Raw genomic sequence first — 25,458 nt, 5'->3', positions numbered from 1 at the left:
ATGTTGTTTATTTCTATAACCTCAATGGCATTTATGACAGTAATTAAGATATTTCTGTAGCTGATATTCTGCATATATTATAAATTACTTACGTGTGGTGGGTTCCAAAGGCAATATCCAACTTCGCCTAAAATAAGAATATTGTTTAAAAACATGTTTTTCAGTATAGGGCCCCTGTCATAATACTGAAAGTGATACTAAGAAATATTCTTTTTTGCTTTAGTTTACTGCACTCTGGTGGTTGCCACACAAACTGCACAATAGCCTTTTTATAGCCAATATTATAAAATGTAATCTTCAATTCAAAGGTATTCCACATATCATTTTCTACAATTGTCACACATTCATTTTCAATCTCTCAGATTGTATCTCAAAACCACTGTCTTCAAGATGTGCTGAAGCTGCAATTCCCAATGTTCCCAGTAAGCATTCCCTGTAGTCATAACGACTGGGAATTTTGAGAACCGCAGTCCTAATATAGCCAAAGAGTGCCAAGTTAGGGAAGGCTGAAGTGGAACATTCTGCAAGAAAAGAGAGAAAAGAGGTAGAAGAAGAGAGAACAGAAAAATTAGGAAAAAGACCTCTTTCATTTTACTGATACCTTTCATTATATTTTAAAAATATTTTTATATTTTGTTATAATTATGTCCCATTATTAAAGGATCATTTTTAGAAAACAAAGCAACAAAAGTTTTAATTTTTTTTTCTTACAAAAGATGCTTTGTCATTTTATTGGTTGCTTAGAACAACTTTAAGGCATGTATACATTGTCACATTATTACTAATGCTACACAAAAAAATAAAATTCAAAAAGTTGAACATGAAAATATGGGGGGAAAAGGAATTTTTGAGCATATTTGCTAGATGACCTACATCAGAATTATATACAGGTAGTCCTTGTTTAGCTACCACAATTGGGACCAGCAACTCTGTTGCTAAGCGAAGCAGTTGCTAAGTGGGAAATCACATGACCATGACTGTGCTTTCCTTTTCCCCACTCTCCTACCCTTTGGAATACTCAACTCAGCGCTGGGATAGCCAGCTGGAAACTGACAAAACTAATCAGTTTCACACCTCCTGCTTTTGTTTGCCTCCTAAGCACTCTTCTGCCCTTTGGAAAGCTCACCCTGGTGCTGGGATAATTAACAAGAGGGAATTAATGTATTTCCATTCATTGGAGAGGAAGTGATTACAAGAGAGTAATCAGGCACACAGTGGGGAATACACATCAAAAGCAATGTGCTGGCACTGGCAGCCGCAAGCATGCTTAGCAACAGCCCGTATATTCCCCATTGTGTGCCTGCTTGCTCTCTTGTAATCCTTTCCTCTCCAGTGAATGGAAAACAGGTCAGGAGAACAGGTCAGGCACAGGAGACTGCCTACAAAAATTGCTTGTTCTTTCCTCCCCACCCCCGGAGCAGAGAGACTGGAGAGGAAGAGTTTACAAGAGAGTAAGCAGGCACAAAGCCTCGTGTGGCACAGAGTGGTAGGTGGCACTATGGCACCCGAAACTCCCCACAACCCAAGTTCGATCCCAGCGGAATCTGGATTCTTGGGTAGCCAGCTCAGGTCGACTCAGCCTTCCATCCTTCTGAGATCGGTAAAGTGAGTACCCAGCTTGCTGGGGAAGGTGACAACTGGGGAAGGCAATGGCAAACCACCCTGCTATAGTCTGCCAAGGAAACATTGTGAAAGCAGCGTCCCCCCAAAGGGTCAGACATGACTTGGTGCTTGCACAGGGGACCTTTTCACACACCATCAAGCAGGCACACAATGTGGAATATACGGGCCGTTTGCCGCTTGTGGCTGCCAGCATATTGCTTTCAATATTCCCCATTGTGTGCCTGCTTACTCTCTTGTAAACCCTTCCTCTCCAATCTCTCTGCTCTGCAATGGGGGGAAAAAGAAAGACAATAGATCAAGCACAGGATAATGACTGTAATGGCGATCACGTGACTGTGGCGATCACATGACTTAGGGACAGCACTGTTGTAATTTTGGTCAATGAACAAGGCAGTCAGTAAGTGACGACTACCTATAAAGTTTTTATGTGCGCTAAACAGGAACTTAATGAAATAAAATATTCACTGAATCATGTAAGAACAAAGTTATTTGCTGTACCTTTCTCTCTCCAAGAAACACATTAAATCCATGACAACAGAAAAAGCTCCCAGTCCAAATGGTCATACCAATGCCTGATACAAAATATACCAAGTTATTTGCTTCAACACTACTGGAGACGTCTGATGCCTTTTTAAATAATGTTCATCCAGCTTGTTTTAGTGAAATCCATGTAACTATGGTTTTGAAGGTAGTAATGATCTTGCTGATTGTGCAAGTTATTGTCTGATTCTCTTTTTAAACATAACCCAAACACCCTGATAACAACTCCCACAAGTAGAAAACAGACAACAGTTCTTTTTATCACCTTTGAGCACAATCTGATTTCTTAAGTTGTCAAGTATCCAATAATATCAAACAACTAATTGACATTGTGCATGTATATTCAGAAAAATTGAAATCAGAGATGGTGGTTAAATTAGATGAGGAAAAAGTCTTTGATATAATGAAACAGAAATTTCTGAAACAAGTTTTCTCTACATATTGACATCCTTCTTTTTCACCAGTTGGATTTACATGTGTCGTTCTGCTCTGCTAGAGTTACTACAAATGATGTGATCTCCACAAGATAGCTCATGGAACTCATCAAGCATACCCTTATCTCCTCTTATTTTTAATTCAATATTGGAACCATTGGTCCATTTTATTAAACAAATGGAGGACCATTTAGTTATAAGAGTGGCTGGACTGAATTCAAATACTGTTCAATACTCTTACATGCTACTAATATATTATGATTCACTGATAATTATATACTTAATTATATTTAATTAACTGCAGTAAATCTCTTATTCTTCCTGTAAGGTAAAGGTAAAGGTTTCCCTTGACACGAAGTCCAGTCGTGTCCGACTCTAGGGGGCGGTGCTCATCTCCGTTTCAAAGCCGAAGAGCCGGCGTTTGTCCGTAGACACTTCCGTGGTCATGTGGCCGGCATGACTACACGGAACGCCGTTACCTGCCCGCCGAAGCGGTACCTATTAATCTACTCACATTGGCATGTTTTCGAACTGCTAGGTTGGCAGGAGCTGGGACTAGCAACGGGAGCTCACCCTGTCACGCAGATTTGAACCGCCGACCTTCCAATCGGCATGCTCAGCAGTTTAACCCGCAGCGCCACTGCGTCCATTCTTCCTGTAGGCTCTAATTTTTGTATAAAAACTTGTAATTATTGGGTTTTCAATCGCTGCCTGAAATATTTGGGAATAGTTATTCCAAGGAAATTGTCTTCATTTGTTTGAAAATATATTGAAGGTTTTTTCTCCCACCAAAACTGATAGAAGATGGTTAAAAGTTGCACTGAGTTTATAGAGAAAGACTAGCATTTTTAAAAAATTAGTTTTCAAGACTGAGATATTTACTAAAAATTAACTCTAGGCTAATACCTCTATTTTAAGTAGACAGATAAAAAATTAAGAATGTTTTAATGGGAAGGCCAAACAAATCCCCAAATATGGGCATAATTAGAAAATTACTATGCGGCTCTCTTGCAGGGGTGGCAGGGTCTTGGCTCCAGTTTTTGCAGTATTAGATTTCCTACCATAAAGGCGTATTTGGAAGATGTTAGGCCAGAAGCATAATTCTGTCCTTGTTCACATGATAAATTTTTTCCCTGGGATAAGCCCGTTTGAAAATGATACATTTTTTTTTGTTATGCCTAAGTAAGGATATTAGTACCCTGATTTGAATTATTCCAAAAGGAATATGGATGGCTTCAAACCGCAAAGAAGATGCATATTCATTTAAAATATTTATTTTCTATCCTACCTTTATTATTTTTATAAGTATGTCAAAATTTCATAGTTTCATCATGTTGCAATAGCTGTGACTAAAACATCTAATTCAGTGGTTAGACTGGCTCCTGGGAGACCGAGACTGTGGTGTGCACTCAGTCACAGAAGTTTACTGTATGACTGTGGGCCAGTGATTCTCTCTCATCCCAACCTACCCCAAAGGGCTGTAGTTGTGTGGAGAAATTTGGAGGAGGAAGTTGAATCTCCTTGATACGAAGGGATACATATCTAACAAACTAAAAACAATATTATAGTGTACTTTCGCCAATTCTGAGTCTTCATTTTTTTTTAAACAGTAGAAAATATTGCTAAAGTGGATATTAGTTACCTGCAAGAGCTCTGAAATAAAGAGTTGGAAAATGCTATATTAACAAATCAATGGCAAAGTGTCTTGAATAACATATACTATGTTTCTTACAATTATAAGAACAGAGTAATTCAGCATTTTTTTCATGTAAATTTGACAACTGACATATTATTTTAAAAGGTTTGGCTATCAATTTTGTTGGAAGTATAAAATGAGTGAGGGGACAAACATATGGATCTATACCAGTCTTGCCCCTTTTACTTAGTAAGTTTGGCTTAGTAAGTTTTATACAGCTCACTGGTAATATGCAATTTAAAGGGGATTGCTGGCCTTGGGGATTGCAGATTGCTCCATCCAATTTTATAGAATAGTATCATCAGGTTAGAGTACTGCATACATTTTTTTTGTAAATACAGTGATAATAAAAGTGATTACCTGGCATAAACGAACATTTTTGTATGGGTGAGCATTTTCATGTAGCTCAGCTTTAGATTCTCGTTTCTCTCCATGGACTATTAATAAAGGTTTGTCTCTAAGAATAAAAAAAAATTATAAAAAACTCACTTGCACAAGCTTCCAGTTAATTAAGCTGTTTCAAATCATGATAATTATCTTAGAAATATGTTGAGCTCATTCTCAAGGATCACTGTTAAATGTTTCAATCACACTTTATTTTTTTCCTTCCATTTTAAAAATGCCCCTGCATTCACAGCAGCATGGGAGGGTCAACTTTATCTTCCTACTTCTTCTAAGAATACTAACCTCACTAACATTGTATAATTACGTAGTCATTCCAGGAAAGCAAATGCAAGCATGAAGAAAGCTTCTGTGCATTGCAAGCACCAAATAAGGTATGGTACCCTCCCCTTCCCACAAAGATTCTGAAAGAAATTTGTAACCCCACTTCAGTTTCCCTTCCATTTGTCCTCACCTCAACAGTCATAAATGTGATGAATTAAGGAGGTCGACCCAATTCAGCACCACACAATTTAAAGAACATTGGTAGGACAATTAAAGGGGAGTAAACAAAAATGAACAGGTGCATTTCCTCACAGAATCCATGGGGAGGGAAAAGAGGTTGCCTTATCTATGTGTTGCTCAATCATTCAAGATCAGAGAAACTTCGGTTTTACAATGTGCTGGGACTACATCTCCAGAATTTTCAATCATATCTGTCAGCCAATGCTGATGAGATTTCTTGTATATGAATACCTAGTAGGCAAGTAACAGGCAATCCCTGGGTTACATAACCCCTGAATCACATAATTTGAACATTACACAAAGGGTTATGAAAATGACAGCTGCCATTTTGTGCACAATGCACAATCCAAGGTGCCTAAAAATCAACTTAAATAAGTTCTCTAGAACAGAACTCTTGCATAGGCTGGGGACTACATGCATATTCTACCTTTCTATGGGAAAGCACTGAAAACAGCTATTGCATCAAAGTGACTACTATTTTCAATTAACGCAGAGCAAGTGGATGTTATCCTAATACTTTCAATTTAAAAATATTATGAATTTTTCAAGAAAAGTGCTGAATAAAAATGTAGTTGTATAAATATGAAATATATTTTATATTTCTAAATACAATTCATGCAAAGTATTAAAGTTCTTCTGTGCAAAAATACACGTTTTCTCCAAAGAGTGGCATCTTCTAATGAAAGATTAATGACACAGTTGCTGTAACCTTAAACTTATTTTTCTTATCCATTGTAGCAAATAATACATTTATCTCACAACACTGACCACAATAGTAAACTTAGAAGCACAAATCAGAAATACAAAATGGAAGCTGAAATTAAACACTGAAGCTCTTTTATGTACCTGAATTCCTTTGGATATTGTTTGACCAGCCATTCCACATCTATACAATAGTTAAACTTTGCCATGGAGAAAAAGAAAGTTGTTAGAAATCAGAATGGAAGTGAATGCAATAATATGCCTATGAATGATATACATACACGAACACTCCAATACATTAGAAAAGTAACATGTGCCATTCTATACAATGTACAACAATGGATTAAAAAATTAAGCCAGGATTTTGGGAGATTGTAGTTTCTCCTAATTGAGCCTAATTCCTCACATTCTATTTATTTGTGCCTGGCTTTTCCCTCAAGAATAAGCAGCTAATTAAACAAGCAATTTTCCAAAACAATCGATCCCAACTTATATTTCTTAACAGGGATTGCTGCAAATCTGGTTGTACTGTTAATTACAATCTTGGTTTGTTGGAGAATAACAAGTCTGGGTTCCTAACCAAGAAAATAGCACATTAAAAAAAATACCATAATTAATTTTAGACTTTTGCACTCAGAGATCTGGGCAAGCAGCAGTGAGCAGGAGCACAAAAGTAGTTCATCATTTCTAATGAATGTTTAACTAAATTCATAAGTTTATCAATAATGCAAATTGACACATATTCTTAAATACCACTAAAATAAAAAGTAAGCCATATATATGCAAGATTTTTTTTTTTTAGAACTACTACCTATTGTGATATTAGTCTTAATAAAGTTATCATTCTGCCATGCTTTTGGACCTTTTTTTAAATATACAAACAGCTATTTTAATTATACATTTCCAAAAGGCTATTCTGAATTTTGAGAAAAACCCCATTTTATTTTTTAAAGGACAACAGTAACATAAAATGTACCTGAGCAGAAGATATAAGAGTCCCAAAAAGAGGAGATAAAATATCTGTTATAAAAAAAAAAAGATATACTGCAAGTAAGCATTTCTTCTGAAATAAGTAACAATTTTTTTTAGCAACATCATGCAACCAAGCCTAGATTTCACCTAGGCCAGGTTCATACATTACATGAAGCCCAAACCAGATAATTTATATTATGACTTATACCATGATGTAGTAACAGACATGGGACAGCAAGAAATGTTTACTCCAAACCCAAACTCCGTAACAAAATTTGCTTGTTCATGGTTAAGCATGGTTTATGGTTTACCACACTGTGAGTCCATCCAGCTATTTTTATTTACACTAGCTAAACAAACCATCACTTAGTATGTTTTGTAAATGCAGTTCACATGTTATAACCTATCAGGCAATGGGCATGTTCAGTCAAACAGCAACATAAACAGTCTCCTCCACTGTAGCCATGAGTCAACTGAAAGCAACTAGGCCTCTTTTCAGCTAATTGCAATACTCTAGTTTATCCAAATTAGGAAAAATGCAGCTTGTTTAAACTTCATGATTTGTTTAAACAAAATGAGATTAAGATTCTGGTCCTGGTTTGGTTTACTAAACCATAATTAAAAAAGCTAATCACAATTTTCAGTCTGAAAACTCATTTCTAGCAACATCAGAATTGTCACAATCTAAGTTGCAGGTTTTATGGTTTTGAACAAGGTATGACTGGGTTTGAAATAGAATTATGTACTAATGATGAACATGTTATTACTAAAATGTGTAAACTTTTCCTGAAGTACGAGACAAAAGAAGAAGTGAAAGAATGTATGATAAAGTGGGCTAAAAGTTTTAGCTGTAGTATACAAATGGACCAATAGGAAAATATGTGGTTGAAAGGATTGGAATTTACATTATGTTCTAGCCTTAAAGAGAATTTTCATAAAATGATGTATCATTGGTATTTGTCACCAGAGAAATTGTCTAGAATGTATAAAGGTACTTTGAATCTTTGTTGGAAATGTAAACATGAAGGGAACATTTGATCATATTTGGTGGACGTGTAAAAAAGCCAAAAAAATTTGGATACAAATACATGCATTAATTCAGAAGATTTTAAACATTCAAGGACAACCAGAGACTTTTCTTTTGGGACTAATGGACAAACAACTAGAAAAAAGTCATGGAACTTTGTTTTTATATTTGACAACTGAGCGAGACATTATATGCTCAAAAGTGGAAAGGTTCAACACTACCCCCAACAGAAGAATGGTTGGTAAAGATGATGGAACTTGAGGAGATGGCTAAATTAATCTCTTTGATCAGAGAAAAAACAATATCTACATTTATGGTTGACTGGAAACCTTTTATAAATTTTTGCATGAAATGGAAAAAAATGCACTTATGATTTGTGGTTTTGATGATTAAAAAAACCTAGGTAATAGAAAAAAGTGAGTTTTTTTCTGTAATCATAGAGTAAGAGATAACTTTGTAATTGTACTTATATTTGCTGCAAAGGAAATAGAAAGTTTCTTCTATTTCTATTATTTCTTTCTGCACTTTTGCTGTAGTTCCTTCTTCTTTTTCTTTCCGGCTTCCACTCTATTAGTTTGTGTTAGTTTTTATGTTCTTTGTAAAACTTTAAAAAAAATCATGTAAAAAAAGTATCTTGATAAATGTTAAAAGGATGTCTTACATAAGCAAGCCATCAGAGATATCAAACAAGATATAGCAATTCTATCCTTTTGCCCAAATAAAATCTAATGTTTTTTTGCAATGCCAGTCATAAAGCACAGATAAATCCAAGTCAATTTGGTGATCATTAAAGAAACTCTAAGATCTTCCAGTCTTGGTCAGCAGGCACATTTTGCGTAACCCAATTTAATTTCCAAGAATGCTTCTGGGGTCTATTTGGAGCCCAGAGGCACTGTTGAAAATGCAAATTATACTTGAGACTGATGTTCTGCAGCATGCTAGCTTCCCATCCATTTTTTTGTAAATTAATCTTTTTAAAAAATTGGTAAACTGGGAGCTTGGCCAGGAGGCAGTTTCCCCAGGTGCAATGGTAGGGTCTCAGGTTCTGTTACTGCATTACTTATATGGCAACTACAATAACATCTGTAATTGTTTCAGAATAACAAAGCATCTCATTTAGGCACATTTTCCCCACAGTATTTTTGCCTTGATGTTGCTTACCTTTTATATGAAGGGCTCCAGAGTTGTACTTTGACTTAATTCCTTTGACTTTAGTGAGGAAGAATCTGAAAGGGTTCTGTCCGTTCAACAGATCCCAAGTGTCCTGCACTTCAGATGTGTCTGCAGGCTTGTGACTTGATGAAATCTTACAAGCTGTTGCTAGCTCCACAGGAGTACCACTGTCTGCTTTTCTGACTGTGGTAATTGCATCCCTATTTCTGCTTGGGTTTTTAAGATCCTCATCTTCACTACTGGAAAGACACCAGCCAAAGTCTTCCCCAGGAAGTTTCTGTTTCTGATTTGAGGCTTCCTCCTGTAGAAAGTTCCCATCTACATATTTCAGGGGAGACATTTTTCTCTTATGAGCAGTTTTCCTTGCCTCTGAGCAAAAGTAAGGGGGGGCACTCTCTTTACGTTCCTGACCTCTCTGCATCGCAGAGGTAGAAGGCTTCTCACAATCAGCTAACTCGTCCATACTGTCATCACTACTGGACACTGTCCATTTCCCATGCTTGCTTTCCTGAGACATGATATCCTGTAACGAGGAGAAGGGACAGATCTCCAGAAAAGTTTAAAGGAGCGAGGGGACTATTTCTCCCACCTTCTCATGACGCAGAAGTCCATTCAGTCAATTGCCTATCATGCTGGGCCTTCAGCTTCCACACATTCCCATTCAGGGGCATCCGAAGAGAAATCAATTGTATTTGGTTCTCTTCACACCCCCTACCCACCGTCCTTAAAAACAGTAAGTCTGTACCAGGCAAACTCGTTTTCTTTTTATCCTTATATTTCACCAAGGGCAAGCCGTAAGCGATGTAAGGCAGATTAACGCAATATACTCGGCAAGAGACGGTGCGTGAGGAGAATCCAATCTCCCGAAGTTACTTCTTTTAAACCCTTCACCGCTTCTATATACCTAAATCCATCGCCGGCCAGGTCACACGCTTCATAACACAGAACAGAAAACGATCGCGGGACTTGTTCGTGTAAGAGAGAAGTAAGGGAAACTGAGCTCCAAGTTCAACCTGAAGAAGCTACAACTGGAAGACAAGAAACAGAAAGTAATTCCCCAAACACCCCAGAAGGGAACTTCTTCCTCCTGGATGGCTCCTACGAGCCAACAGCAGTCACCCACCACACCAGCTCAAAAAGAAAGAAAACCGCGCTATGGAGACAAGCTTCCTCTTCCGGGTAAGTCTCCCTTCCCGAGACCCCATGATTGACATCCCGTCGCTTCCAATGATTGGGCGGCTTATCAAGACCTTGGTGGGACGAACTACAAGAGTTTTCCCGCCCGATTCATCCAATGGGTTTTTCTCACGCCTTTGGCCGCTGACAACCGGCATTTTGATCGTGAAGGGGAAGTTGAGGGGGCTGACTCTGTTGCTAAGGGAGACTTCATGTTAGTTGGTGGTGCCTCTGCCGTTGGCAATGTGCGCGGCTCCTAAAGAAGCAGCGAAATCGAAAGATTGCCCGGCCGAGAAGTACCCCAGGAAGCGATGGTTTAAGGTAGGTAGTTTAAATGGGGCTTGTATTGTCGATGTTCCTGTCTTTTCTCCTCCTAAGAAAAATACTCTCATTTAAAGACCCCCAACTGCTCCCCAACCCTCCCAATGCCACCTGCGAAAGATATGTACTGTACCAAGGAAACACTGAAAGAAAAACAGTTTTCCTCAAACACATACCAAAAGACAACTTTGTCTTGTGTGCCAGTTGTGCCCTTTCCTGGACTGCGAGGCACTGCTCACAGTAGCTCATGTGTTGGTCGCCTCCTGAGTGGATCCTGCAATGCACTCTCCATGGGGCTGCCCTCGAAGAACGTCCAGAAATGTCAGCTGGTCCAGAATGCTGCAGGGCAGGCATTAAGGTTTCCCTCAGTATGCCCATACGCTCCCCGTATATTTCCAGGCGCAATTCAAGGTACTGGGTCTCTCCTGAAAAGCCTGTCATGGCATGGGAGCGGGTTATTTGTGGGACTGTCTCTCACCAGTTATTTCTACGTTTTCCATCAGGTCCGGTAAGAGAGGCATGCTTGAAAGACGGGATATGAAGTATGCCAACTGTGACAGGATAGGCAGAAACCCTGGGAGAAAAATGGTCCCTCAAATAACAGGATCCTAAAACATGAGGGCTTTGTATGACAACCCGCACATTGAATTGCACCTGGAAGCCTACTGGTAGAGGTGCAGAGGTTTTATATGGGCATATCATAGTCTGCTTGTACTGCCTCCCGGCGGCCCAGGAGGGAAGGAGGGCACCCCGCTTGCGCACCTGCCTTCCTCTTCCCTCCTCTGCTCGCTCGGCCGCCCGCTGCCGGCTCTTCTTTCCTCCCCTGCTTCCACCGGGAAGTGACTTCCCTTGCACTCCGCTCTCTCTGCCTCTTGTTTTCACTTTCCTCCCCTTTTTCTCCCCCCCCCCATTTCTTTTTTTCTTCCACTTTTGGGCCGCGCTTGGCTCTCGCTCCCAGGCAGCGGCAACGGGAGCAGCAATTCCAACAATAGGCGCCTGCGGTTCGAAAAAAAATAGCAAAATAATGTTAAAAGTTTACAGTGTTTTAGGGCCACATTACTAGCTGTTCAGGGCCAAATGCGGCCTGTGGGTGGCGGATTGGACACGCCTGAGTTAAAGCTTCCATATGGACTTTAAGGGCAGCCTCAAGTAGAATGCATTGCCAGAATCCAGATGAGAGGTGACTAATGCATGAATGACTGTGAACAGTGCCCTTAATTCAGGAATGGGTGCAGTTGGTGCACAAGTTGGATTTGTGCAAAGGCCATCCTGGCCATGGCTGCCACCTGTTCCTTAACCAGGAGCTGTGAATCCAGGAAGTTCCCCTAATTGTGCACCAGTTACATCAAGAGGTGTACTGTGTTATCCCATTCAAAACTAACACTACAAAATCCCCAGGAATGGGAGGTCCATGAATCCACTTGGTCTTGTCAGGTTTGAGCTTGAATCTGTTGTCCCCATCCAGACCCTCACAGCCTCCAGGAACTGGGACAAGACTTTGAAAACATCATTGGTTGAACAGGGGTTGAGGTATAGAACTATCATCAGTTGACTGATTTCATCTAACCCCATATTGATGGATGACCTCACGCAGAGGCCTCATGTCGATGCTAAAAAGAAAGTGCGACCTTTCCCCCCCTATCAACACCTACTGGAACAGATTACAGAAGAAGGAGGAGAACTACTGCAACACAATTCCTCATACTCCCAAAGCCCATAGTTGGTCCAGAAGGACATCATGACTGATGGTGTCAAAACCTGCTGAGAAATCAAGAAGAACCAGGACAGATAAATCTCCAAAGATCCTCAACAAGTGCAATCAGTGCTATTCTGGTACTATGCTGATACCCTGGACATACACCATATGTTGAATAAACTACTCTGAACTAGTGTAATAATGTTACAGTTGTAGACATGCATTATATCTGGAAGATACGAATTTTTAATCCTTTAATCTAGCCAGGTAGGAAGTTTGTTTTTTGGTCTGCACTAACATCATTATTAATATTTTATATTTATTATCTTATTTATGTTTTTAGACTGTAATTTAGGTTTTTATATTTTTATTATTATTTTTATTGTAAACCGCCCAGAGTCCCCTGCTGGGGGAGATGGGCGGTGATACAAATTTAAATAAATAAATAAAATAAAATAAAATAAAATAAAATAATAAAATAAAATATTTCAGTGAAAGTTAGAACTAGATCCATTTTTCCCAGTTGTCTAAAATGTGAGAATTGCTTTTTACTCACCTACTGTGAAAGTTTCATAATCTCTAATATATTTGTAATTGATATTTAGAATTTAAAATAACAAAGCTTATTGGCTGATCCTTTTAATGTTTATTCAAAGATTCTGAAGTGGCCCTGGTGTGTTTTCAAGACCTGATAATTTGTTCATGGATTTCATTAACAGTTTTCTTTGCAAAGTGCATCTAGTGATAATCAGTAGGCAATTTCCCATTTTTATTTTCTCTTTGGGTTATTTTAAAGGCATGTTGCTGCACGATGCTGTAACTAAAAAAAGCAGAGCTCTTTATTTAATGAGAAATATAGCATTATTTGATTCATGTCTATTTCTCTAAACTCTTTCATATACATTCAAAGTATATCAAAGTATTTCTGAACTGCATTAATACTGTTATCCAACTCAGGATTGCTTTGACATTTTCTTATTTTGTGATTATTTGAGCAGCTGCTGAAAAAAATAGGCAGCATTTGTTGAGAAAAGATATTCAAGCTGTGAATCTTCATTATAAATTCTTTTTTATTGGTCTTAAATTCATACATCGCTGTGGTTAGGATTGCCAAATTCACTGCATCATTGGCTTTGTTGGAAAAATAGTCTCTTAAATAGCCAGTGTAGCACACAACAGAGTTAGAAAGACACCTCAACCTTTACGAGGGCAGGAAGAAACAGGAAAAGAGGTGGACAGTTTAGCTTTGGGCTGGCGAGCTCTGTCCTACATATACCCTGTGTTGGGCATTTGTTGCACATTCATAAGCCATTATGTTACCATGTCTAGATTATTGTTTATCTGATAAAGGTAGAGAGAGCTCTTCTTCTTGGTGATTGCTTCATAGTGGGCAGCCTCTCACTTACTTCTTGCCATGTTTGCTACTTTAAAGGCAAAAGTTTATTAGTCTCCCCAGCATTGTTTTTAATTGATCAGCTTTTATTACTTTACATAGTGTTGCAAAACCACCTTGAGAATGTTGAATTAACACATGAAATAAAAATGTTGTGAATAAACTAATATCTAGAAATAATAAAACCTTTCAATTGATAGTTGGCATATTTTTTGTTAATATTTCCAATATAGTCATCAAAGCTTTACTTGTGTAAGTCCTATTGAAATGAATTATTCTTGCAATGATTTTATTAAAATAACACGTTATACATTTTGATTGTTTGATTGTGTACCATCAAGTCATTTTCGACTCCTAGCAACCACATAGATAGATTTTCTCCATGACGATCTATCCCTAACCTGGTCTTTCAGGTCTTGCAATGGTACATTCATTGCCCTGTAACTGAGTCCATCCACCTTGCTTCTGGTCGTCCTCTTTTCATCCATTTTTCCCAGCATTAGAGCCTTTCCCAGAAAACTAGGACTTTGTATAATATTATATAGTATGTAATGTATACATAACATTATACATCACAGACAATAAAATCAAATTTCAAACTAGAGCTGTTTTTAGTTTGCAAGATGGTTTTAGTCATAAATGTGATCAAACTTGGCTAACTTTTCCCTTTAAAAATTATTTAATTTAAAATTATTGTGAAATAACTATGTTGTTGTGCATGCACAAACACACAGAACTGGGAACAGCTTCTGAAGCAGCTGCGCAAGACTGTAAAAAGACACTGTCACTTTAATAGTTTTAACACCAACTAATATGTTATTGTATGTTCTGAAGCACCTTTTCTGAAGGATTTTCACAGCCATAGTATATTTCAAGATAAGTAATGGTGAGCTTTTAAAATCCCTATTATCTTTGTTTATTTTTTATTTAGGTATTTGAGGCATGTGATGAAGACAACAAAGGATACTTAAACAGAGAGGACTATAAGGTTGCTATAGTGATGCTTTTTGGCTATAAACCTTCAAAGGTACCATTTATTTCTTTTCTTGAGGATTGACTTATTCTTTAAATATGCTGAACCCAAGACATTAAATAATCCAATCTCTATTAATATGAAATTTTCAAAGAAGTTTTTCAGAACTATTTATAAATATTAAAAAGGTGGTTCTGGCTATCCTTTTGAAATATTGCAGGTAATTTTCTTGTTTAATCTTGTTTTAAGATTCAGCCTTCCAAACCTAGCAGTATTCAGTAGTTATATCCAGCATATCCCTTACTATTAACTTTGTGAAGAAGTAGGGAGGGACACACAAACTGCATGTGGCATGGCAAACTGAAAAGGGACACTTCCCTGCCCCTCAAAAGTGGTAGTGGCAATCTGGTTTACAGATTAAAAGGATTGCTTCTGTACTTTGAAATGTCATCTAGTTTTACTACAATAGCATCCGCGGTATATTCAGTTTTGTTTGGCTTTTATAGCACTGCTGCCACTATAAGTGTAAAGATTTTTCCCTCTAGGTTAAATGAGAGGACAAATATGTTACAGTGTTGTGTGCAAATATCAGCCATCATGAGACAAATTGTGCTGAGAGCAGAATGTTCTGGCTACGTGATTTGTACTCACTCCTGTATACAAATTTAAAAAACTGAACATCTGATGCTTTTAGCCAATGGGAAAATGTCTCAGAATACTGTGTAAGCATTTGTCTTTTACTGGATTTAAGGTCCAATCTCAAGCTAGGTTATTTTCTTGGCTAGACTAAAAATCTTATATTGAACTGAATCCCAGAACTGCGCCATTCATCAGCTGAAAGCTGGTTTGGAAGAGTACAGTGCTGAGGTTGAAAGAGCAGGTCTTAGAGGGAAAAGAGCAGAACTCACTCCCAGATCAGCAAGAAGCAGTGTGGTTGGGGACTAACACTGTGGATCAGAATGTTGAGGAGATAATGCCAAACAGCCTGTGGTGTAATAGTTCTAAGCAAATCAAACCTTCACTCAGTGTGTTAGCATAAACCAGAGTTAGTAACAATTAGTTTGGGAATGAAAATTAATAGAAAATTAGAGTAAACAATTTAAGTAGGGATTGGCACCCTTCCAATTAACTTTTTGTTTCAACTCCAGTTAGAGCTTCTGCATGGACTAGGCAACAATTATTGTTTGAACATTTTTTCTATGCTTTGTTCTGTGATAAAGAGATCTTTTTGAATAAATTACATTTGTCTCTGATCTTTCACTGAAGAAGAGAATAGTAACATGGCAAAAAGGCAAAACTGCTGCTTTTTAAAGGGGAAAGGATTTTTTTCTGGGAAAAATTAGGAATATGAATGGAATTTCTAACTCAATAATCTGCATTTGCATTTCACTTCTTCCACTATAATGTGGTTTGGAGCAATGATGGGTCAAGCATCTCTCCCCATTCCTTTCAAAGGAATGTCTGTCATTATGATGGACAAGTAGGACCTGTAGCAATGTGGAGTTTATCATTTCTTTTTCTTTCTTTCTTTCTTTCTTTCTTTCTTTCTTTCTTCATTCACTCCAATTGAAATGCTACTCTAGTCATAGTTATTCTATGAGGGACTAACAAAAAGCCTATGCAAAAAAACAAAAAAAGGAAAACAATGAAAAATAATCCTGTAACAGCAGTGTCCCTTAACCTAGTATGCCGAACTTTGATTGTAGTAGGGTCTTTACTTATTCCGAAGAGCCTTCCTGAAGGTGCACTAAACTAGAGTTTAATGTTCGACTTAACATTCCAGACAATTAGCCAGGCTTCAAGCTTTTGTAGGATTCTCTGTTTTCATTGCTCATGTTGTGAGCTGCCCAAAGTCAGTTTGTAGTTCAGTAGTGCCTAAACTGAAATAAGAAAATAAAATAATAAAAGCTAAAAGGAGTATGCTGCAGTAACTCTAATTTATGTAATGCAGGGACTTGTATTCTTGTTTTGCCAATAAAAACTAATTTGCTCTGTTCTCTAGAAATCAACATAGTAGAGGTCTTAATTATAGGTCTTAACCTATAGTTTCATCATCAAAACTCTGAAGAATTTGTAGCCGGTCTGATCTCTTAATTCAAAGTAAAGTTGAGTTACTTGGCAAACAAAAATTGCTTTCTATCATAATAGATAATTAAAGTTATTAAATACAATTATGCCATATTCAAATAAGTTGTATACTGCTTGGGAATAAAATTAGTTATTTCTACTACAGTGATAATTAACCAAATGGAAATAGAAGTAGCAATTGGAGTTTTCATTTTTATCAAAACTGTAGTTCCTTTGATGCTAGAAGAGAATGTTGATCAAGACAAAATTATTTTTAAAAGTTAATATTCATTTGTATTGTTTCACTTCAGTTCGAACATGGAACTAAGTTTTGTCAGTCCTGAACTTGTGTTCTTCTATTGCATATGCTGATTTCCCATTGCCATTTCTGAGTTATTTATTTTATATACTGTAGCTGCCCACTCAGCACTCAACTCAGGTCAGTATATCATTATAGAACAACAGTAACCCAGTAAAACACATAATAAAACAAAGCATGAAAAACATAATCCACAACAGAAACATACAGAAGTCTAAAGTGCCAGGAAAAAAGTCATCCAACAGGTCATATCAATCCCAGACCCAATTCCTGAGGAAAAAAACCAGTCTTTAATGGTGGGCAGGGTTGGGGCCGGATGAATCCGAGGCTGTTGTTCCAAAGGACAGGAGCAGCAACAGAGAAGACACATCTCTTAGCTCCAACCTAAGTGATGGGACCCAGAGAAGTAGTATATGATGTTGTATAGTTTTGAATTTATAGCAAACTGTTGTTTGCCAGCAAAAATTATAAGCCATGTTCAAATTAGTACTTTGCCAATAATTCAGACTTGCATGGGGAATTTGAATTACAGATTATATCTGAATTAACTTCGTCTGATTCATATGTTATTTTTGGCTTAGCATATTATACAAATCCAAACATTAACCCCCATTTTTACACCCATGTTTAACAAATGTGGTTAAAACAGCCTGGTTTAATATAATGAATTGGAATTCATTGTCATGAGTAACTTAGGTCCAGTTCATTTCACTGGGTCTGCATTTTTGGGTCTGCAAAAATTGATTCTCTTAGAGTTTAATATAATGGCTTCTTAATATACTCTTTAGCATATGTTTCTGGAGACATTGTTACCATTGTTACCACCCAGTTAAGTACTTTCAAATTGTATTAATTTTGGTTTTACAAATTTAACTTTTCCATTAAAATCCAATGGGACTTCAAGGTTTTTAATCTTTGGTTATTTTCTCTTAAGGTTGTGTTCTCACGGGGTGGTTGTTGTGGGGAAAACAAGAAGTGGACCAAAAATAAAGGTGGAATAAAAATTTAATTAATTAGATAATTATGTATTTGTCCTAATAATTTTGAAGAATTAGTTTATATGTGAGTATTTAAGGAATCATTTGTTGATGGTACTATTTGTTTTCTATTTTAGGTGGAAGTGGATTCAGTTATGGCCTCTGTGAAACAAAATCCATTTGGTATTATAAGCATGAGACTCTCTTTTTATGCATTACTGATAAGAGCTTAATCAAAAATTATAAGGTTTGAAAAGATGATGTAGTAACTTTGTTAAATATTTGAGACACCTATTGGACATCAGCTTGCAAATATGCATTTTGTTTATTCTTAGTTGTGATAGCTTATATTAAAAATACAGATGGTAGGGAACTTGCACACAGGTGGTGCAGTTATTGCATGAGAATTTGAGCCAAACCCAACTTCGTTAAGCAACAGGAATTCTTGCCTTTGTGGTCCCTCTGTATTTCTCAGATCTGCTCAAGATTATTTCCCAGCTGTCCTGAGCATATTGGGAAGATAGAAGGCCCTCCAACAGTGAGAGATAAATCTGCCCCAGCAGTGGTTCTTTTCTCCAGATTTCAATAAATTATTAAATTGGTTTACAAATATTTAATTGAGTAAAGCAAAGAAACAGTGTATGATATTATAGAAACATGTTGTTATTGTCTGATAATAGTAAAGGTAAAGGTAAAGGTTTCCCTTGACGTAAAGTCCAGTCGTGTCCGACTCTAGGGGGCGGTGCTCATCTCCGTTTCTAAGCCTTGGAGCCGGCGTTGTCATAGACACTTCCGGGTCATGTGGCCAGCATGACGACTCGGAACGCCGTTACCTTCCCGCCGAAGCGGTACCTATTGATCTACTCACATTTGCATGTTTTCGAACTGCTAGGTGAGCAGGAGCTGGGACTAGCAACGGGAGCTCACCCCGCCGCGCAGTTTCGAACCGCCGACCTTCCGATCGGCAGCTCAGCAGTTTAACCCGCAGCGCCACCGCGTTGGCACAAAAAAGTCTTTTGTTTACACATTTCTGCCCTACATTACATTCATGAGATTAAAATATAGATTAGTTAGCAAAAGAATTTAACTTTATCTAAAGCTTATTCTGAAACATCATAGTCAATTGCAACTCTGTTTAGCATTGGTTACTTCATAATAGAAAAACAGTTTGCTTTAATCAGACTGAATATCCACGCAAGGAAATGCAGTGTGTTTAGAAACTCCTTTCCTTTGTAGTGTTCTAAACTTAGTCGATACTGTAATCCTGGAAACAGAAAACCTATTTATAAATATGACATTTCTATAAATTAATTGTGGAAATAACATTACTAACAGCTCAGTGAAACAAAAATTATATGATGTGGCTCTAATTGGCTGAAATAATATAATATGGAAAAGAAACCTATAATACAAGTACTATTTAACACTGAGATTCTGGGCAGTTTAAGTAATGTATATTGTGTATGGTAGAAGTCATCAAACACTGAAGAAATAAAATGTACTTACGGACTTACGCATTAGAGAGAATTCATAGTGTTTTATGGCACAGCTACCTTGTAACATTCTCCAGATGTGTGAGTTTGAATTCATGGTGCACATGAGATTAGATCAATAGTGTCATCTCTGCTTGAACTTGATTATGGCATATCTTGAAGGCAGATAAGAACAACTGCAAAAACAAAAATAGAATACCACCTCAAAGACAGTTTTTATCCAAAAGAAAGTATTTTTTAATCTTCTTTTTAATTAGAAAAAAATAGAAATATAGTAGGTCCAGACCATACTGAGGTGCAAATTTCTAAGAATTAGATTATTTTTAGATAATTCTGGAAATGGTGATATTCATATTGATCAACTGATGTCATCAAAAGCAGGGATTAGCAATATAGCATTGCTAATATGTATGCAATAGAGCCTTTCATTGATGCAAATTTTGTTGATTGATTTTATAGAGACCACAGAAGTAACTAGCTTTTCCTACCCTATTTGAAGGAAAAATATGGGTAAAGGAATTGACTAAAAAATATTTTTGTTACTTTTACTCATGTTAACTCCTGTACCTATATCTTTTACCTAAATAATACATTATAAAAGACATTAAACATTCAAAATGATGAATCATTTTCACTATTCACATGACATGCTTGACTGGGTAAAGAAGGAATAAGCATATTCTGCACATTTCCAAATGGAGGTAGTTTACTCAGTATGTTAAGTCTGCAGGAGTTGGATTTAACTCGAAACAGACTTTCTCTTATTTGGACTTAAATTAATTCTATCCAGCCAACTAAGACCCCCACAATATTGTTGAAATTCCTTTCCCAGAATTGTCATTCCAAATCTGATTGAGATGAAAATATAGAAAGACCATGTGAAGATGGGATCTCTTACTTATGTCTGTGGTTGTCCTGATTTTCATCTCCCCCTGGTCAAACCATCTGGGAAGTCAGAAAAAATGGTTGGCTAATGAAAGACCCAGCTGTCATGTGTTATATGCTGCTGATGCACAATGATAAGATAACGGGGGAAGAAATGTCTGGGACATTCATGTCACGGGAACTTACCCCTAAACTCCTATACGCTCGAGCGAGAATTGCCAGATGTACAAGCTGGGTTTAGAAAAGGCAGAGGAACTAGGGACCAAATTGCCAATATCCGCTGGATAATGGAAAAGGCCAGGGAGTTTCAGAAAAACATCTATTTCTGTTTTATTGACTATTCTAAAGCCTTTGACTGTGTGGACCATAACAAATTGTGGCAAGTTCTTAGTGGTATGGGGATACCAAGTCATCTTGTCTGCCTCCTGAAGGATCTGTATAACGACCAAGCAGCAACAGTAAGAACAGACCACGGAACAACGGACTGGTTTAAGATTGGGAAAGGAGTATGGCAGGGCTGTATCCTCTCACCCTACCTATTCAACTTGTACGCAGAACACATCATGCGACATGCTGGGCTTGAGGAATCCAAGGCTGGAGTTAAAATCGCTGGAAGAAACATTAACAATCTCAGATATGCAGATGATACCACTTGGATGGCTGAAAGCGAAGAGGAGCTGAGGAGCCTTATGATGAAGGTGAATGCAGAAAGTGCAAAAGCTGGCTTGCAGCTAAACCTCAAAAAAACCAAGATTATGGCAACCAGCTTGATTGATAACTGGCAAATAGAGGGAGAAAATGTAGAAGCAGTGAAAGACTTCGTCTTTCTAGGTGCGAAGATTACTGCAGATGCTGACTGCAGTCAGGAAATCAGAAGACGCTTAATCCTTGGGAGAAGAGCAATGACAAATCTTGATAAAATAGTTAAGAGCAGAGACATCACACTGACAACAAAGGTCCGCATAGTTAAAGCAATGGTGTTCCCCGTAGTAACATATGGCTGCGAGAGCTGGACCATAAGGAAGGCTGAGAGAAGGAAGATCGATGCTTTGGAACTGTGGTGTTGGAGGAAAATTCTGAGAGTGCCTTGGACTGCCAGAAGATCAAACCAGTCCATACTCCAGGAAATAAAGCCAGACTGCTCACTTGAGGGAATGATATTAAAGGCCAAACTGAAATATTTTGGCCACATAATGAGAAGACAGGACACCCTGGAGAAGATGCTGATGCTAGGGAGAGTGGAGGGCAAAAGGAAGAGGGGCTGACCAAGGGCAAGGTGGATGGATGATATTCTAGAGGTGACGGACTCGTCCCTGGGGGAGCTGGGGGTGTTGATGACCGACAGGAAGCTCTGGCGTGGGCTGGTCCTGAAGTCACGAAGAGTCGGAAGCGACTAAACAAATAAACAACAACTGTTATAATATCCCCTTTGTTGTATACAGGTAGTCCTTGTTTAGTGAATGCCTCATTTAGAGACTGTTCGCAGTTACGACAGTAATGAAAAAGTAACTTTACAACCAATTGTTGCATTTACGATCTTCGCAGGTCTGTAAAGCAAAGGAAAGGTGAAGTAAGATCATAAGCTCACTTGCAGTTGCACTCAGCGACCACTTTGCTTAACAACCAAGTTGCCAGTCCCAATTGTGTTCACTAAATGAGGACTACATGTACTTTCTATTTATGCAACATGTATTTCTACATAGAGTATCTCTTTAGATTTCAACCTGAAAGTAAGGGCTGTCTGTTTGAAAATGACAATGACAGTGATGATGCTAGCTAGTCTTGGAGCTTAGAATTAGAATTAGAATGACATTCAATGACATCCAACTGACTTTCCACCAGAACTAGTTTCATATACCAGTGTTGGAAACTCCTGACCTTAGGTTTGAATATTGGAGCTGTCAGGCAAAGTCCCTGATTCTCATACCAGAGAAAGACATTTGGTAGAGAATGGAGAGATGGGAGAGAGCTTCAGGGCCAAGAAAAGAACCACCAAAAGTCCATTGGTTTGAAAAGGTGGGAAGAAGTTCAGGATTTGAATTTGGATGGATGGATGGATAACAGGACAGTTCAGATTTCTTGTGTGCTGTTATAAGCAAACTATCTTCATATGTATGACTTCCTACTTTTATATTGATTTTATCAAAAACTGCTCACTAACCTACATTTTATTCAATTAAAGCTAATTTTTACATTTTATTATTTTTTTAAATTAAACCTTCCTACTAACTTTCACTTTCAGAATATAACAGGATTTCTGTGTTCCATCTTTCTCCTAACATACTGGCAGTCTCTTAGGTTATCTAGGTGGGAAGTAAGAACTTCCAGTACCACCTTTGAGTCAATGTGTTCTCATCATCAGAAAAAGCAATCAGTTTTTCTGTTTATGGTTAATTGTAATCATTGGTTTTGATTTGATCACAAACCTTGCCACAACGTAGTCATGAGTAGTCTATTGATTTTTATAAGAATGTTTAGTTTAAATTAAGAATATCTATATACTACTAAAACTCTCATTGTGTTTATCTATTAGTCTATACCCTCAAGTTAACCCAAACGGTGCATTATACCACAACATTAAAAAAATCCAGGACCTGTTACTCCTGTGGAATTGAAATTTCCACAATGTTCATACCAATTTTATTCACAAAGTTGTGGCCATTGCAGGATCCCTGCAGTCACGTGATCATGATTTCTGATGTGGTTTGTGATGAACATAGTGGGATTTAGTTTATCTAAATTTATATATGGTTACATTTTAATGCATTAATTATGTGGACACAATTAGGAATAAGTTGCACTGACCACATGCAGAAGATTACACATGGTAGACTGTACTGTGCTGCTTGAATTTATTTGTTGGAAGAATAATTATTTACTTCTATTGATACCTGTCTAACCCTAACCTTATTTTTTCTTAGGATTATCATTTGAAGAATTTTTAAATCTTATGGCTACGAAGAAGGTTGTACACTTTTACCATAGTGAAATAAGACAGTTATTCATTTCTTTTGACAGACAATGTAAGTCCCCCACCATGTGGAATAACTTTATTTGAATATCTTATTGATAATACGTTTTGTTATTATATTCTAATTATATCCTTTTTTCTGGGCAGCTCAGGGCAGCATAAAAACTTTTCTCCTCCCATCACCAATATTGTTAGAGGCTTTTAAGGCAAATCTCACTCTGCACCTGTTTGGGCAGGATTTGAAGCACTTACAGGTAGTTGAACAACCGCTCGTTCAGCAACCGCTCAAAGTTAAAATAGCAGTGAACGAGAGGGATGTATGACAGGTCCTCGTGGTTGCAGCTGTTGCAACGTCTCTGTGGTCACATTATTTTTATTTATATTTATTGTCTACTTGTATTTGCATTTTTATATATTGTATTTTTATATATTAATTATATTGTATATTTATTGTTTTATTGATTTATTGATTACTTTGTTATAAACCGTCCAGAGTCCCTCTGGTGGGAGGAGATGGGTGGTGACAAATTAAATAAATAAATAGATATGCAACTTTCACTGCCTTCTTCTGACAAGTAAAGTCGATGGGGAAGTTGGTAGAAGTCACAAATGGTGATCATGTGACCACAGGATGCTGCAACCATGTGGGATTCATCTAACAATGGCAACTGGGACTGCTGCTGATTTTTTGCCACCATAGACTAACAAGCTCTCCTCCTCAAATTAAAATGTAGGAAATCAAGTTATTGAAAGTTGTCAGATTTCCTGGTTTTCTTTGGGTGTTAAACCCATGTGGAATGATTAGCTCACGACATAGTCAAATTCTGTAGCTAAGTGCACTTTAAACTTTGTGCACTTTCCCTCATCCCCCAAATCAAGTGACTTGCATTCTGTTTCCAAAACATTGTGAAGCCCTTCATTTCTCATGCATCAGAAATTTCTGTTTTCAGTCTTGGTTTATAAGACTAAAATACATTCTAAGTATTTAAGCATCTTTCAACCTGTACTCCCTTCTCTATGTTATTTTCCCAACAAGGTAAAGGATTTTTATCTTTCGAAGATTTCAAAAAAGCTTTTGGTATTGTTGCACCAAAGTTGCCAGAAAGGATCATTGTTGAAGCATTCAGGTAGGACAAATTGAATTATTTGATTATGCTCTGAAAAAGTGTGCATGGTTTGGTCTGGTCTATTGCAGGCATTGTACCTTCCTGCAAAATAATCAAAGCTCGGTATTCTGTCCCCCACTCTCAGCATGCACTAATTAATTGTACTTGCTTGTACTTTGTCCTTCTTTCTTGCTTATTATCTCTATTACTATATTGTATTAGAGACAGTTTCCAAAGACATCAAGAAGGTGGAGGGTGCAAAGCGCAGTCAAATTGCTTTGGCAAAGGATAATAGGAAGGCTTTGAGAATGCTGCCAAAGATGTCTGAAAAGCTGTTGCTGCAGTAACTTAAAAACCCATGCAACACTTTCAGCATTTCATATGCTTCCTCCCTCCTGGTAGATTAACTTTCTTGCAAATTTGATTCCATCCTGATTAAAAAAAAGATGTTATGGATGGGATTAGGCATCTGTTTTTCCTGTACTAGATGATAGGAGGGAGGAATTCCTTTTTTCTGATTCATTCTTCAGAATTTGAATGAGTTGGGGCAGCCTTTTCCCCAGACTCACATAAGGCAGAGCTGGCTACTTTATGAGCTATTGATCCAGTTATAAAATGGATTAGGTGGTTTTTGCACAGCCCTACTATTTGAAATTCTCCATTTTTATGTAATTTGTAGCATGCTTTGTCAAGTCACAGTGTTTCTTTAAACAACTTTCTCTGCCACTGGAAACAATTATTTGTTTAATTTCATAGAAGAACAACAGGTTTCTAGAAGATGCGTACAAGTAAGTGTAAGTTTTAATATGTACATTAATCTTCACAGTGCATATGGAACAGCAAAATGAACATACAGTAATTTGACAATATATCTACTGAACCATTTGGTGGTGCTAAATAGCTTTTTAAAGAGAATCAGTGAAAGAAATATAAATAATTTCACAATGTAGTACTTATCTTAGATTGTTGCCTGGGTATGATACTGCTTTTCAGAATAAATTCTTAAAT

General features: G+C 37.4%; 2 protein-coding genes across 5 annotated transcripts in view; one reads left to right on the top strand and one right to left on the bottom strand.

The window, feature by feature from the left end:
- Window positions 1–10,194, bottom strand: part of TDP1 (tyrosyl-DNA phosphodiesterase 1) — a 30,788-nt gene extending 20,594 nt beyond the window's left edge. Inside the window, exons 1-5 of one of the 2 annotated variants that reach the window (XM_063290221.1) lie at window positions 9,062–10,194; window positions 6,878–6,921; window positions 6,046–6,101; window positions 4,654–4,750; window positions 93–127 (exon numbers count right to left, since the gene is read on the bottom strand). In XM_063290221.1, the coding sequence (XP_063146291.1) occupies window positions 93–127; window positions 4,654–4,750; window positions 6,046–6,101; window positions 6,878–6,921; window positions 9,062–9,590 (761 nt within the window). In that variant the 5' untranslated portion in view covers window positions 9,591–10,194. The remainder of the gene's footprint in view (window positions 1–92; window positions 128–4,653; window positions 4,751–6,045; window positions 6,102–6,877; window positions 6,922–9,061) is intronic. The other variant, XM_063290222.1, reaches the window with a different exon arrangement.
- A 158-nt stretch (window positions 10,195–10,352) lies between these two features.
- The window catches only part of EFCAB11 (EF-hand calcium binding domain 11), a 48,755-nt gene continuing 33,649 nt past the window's right edge, over window positions 10,353–25,458 (top strand). For all 3 annotated transcript variants that reach the window (XM_063290214.1, XM_063290215.1, XM_063290213.1), the window contains exons 1-5: window positions 10,353–10,570; window positions 14,591–14,686; window positions 18,133–18,178; window positions 23,295–23,396; window positions 24,381–24,471. In XM_063290214.1, coding sequence (XP_063146284.1) covers window positions 10,493–10,570; window positions 14,591–14,686; window positions 18,133–18,178; window positions 23,295–23,396; window positions 24,381–24,471 — 413 coding nt within the window. In that variant the 5' untranslated portion in view covers window positions 10,353–10,492. The remainder of the gene's footprint in view (window positions 10,571–14,590; window positions 14,687–18,132; window positions 18,179–23,294; window positions 23,397–24,380; window positions 24,472–25,458) is intronic.

The sequence above is a fragment of the Candoia aspera genome, chromosome 1, assembly GCF_035149785.1.
Source record: "Candoia aspera isolate rCanAsp1 chromosome 1, rCanAsp1.hap2, whole genome shotgun sequence".
Classification (NCBI taxonomy): Eukaryota; Metazoa; Chordata; class Lepidosauria; order Squamata; family Boidae; genus Candoia; species Candoia aspera.
The sequence above is the reverse complement of the archived record's forward strand: the minus strand, read 5'-3'. Positions and strand labels throughout refer to the sequence as shown.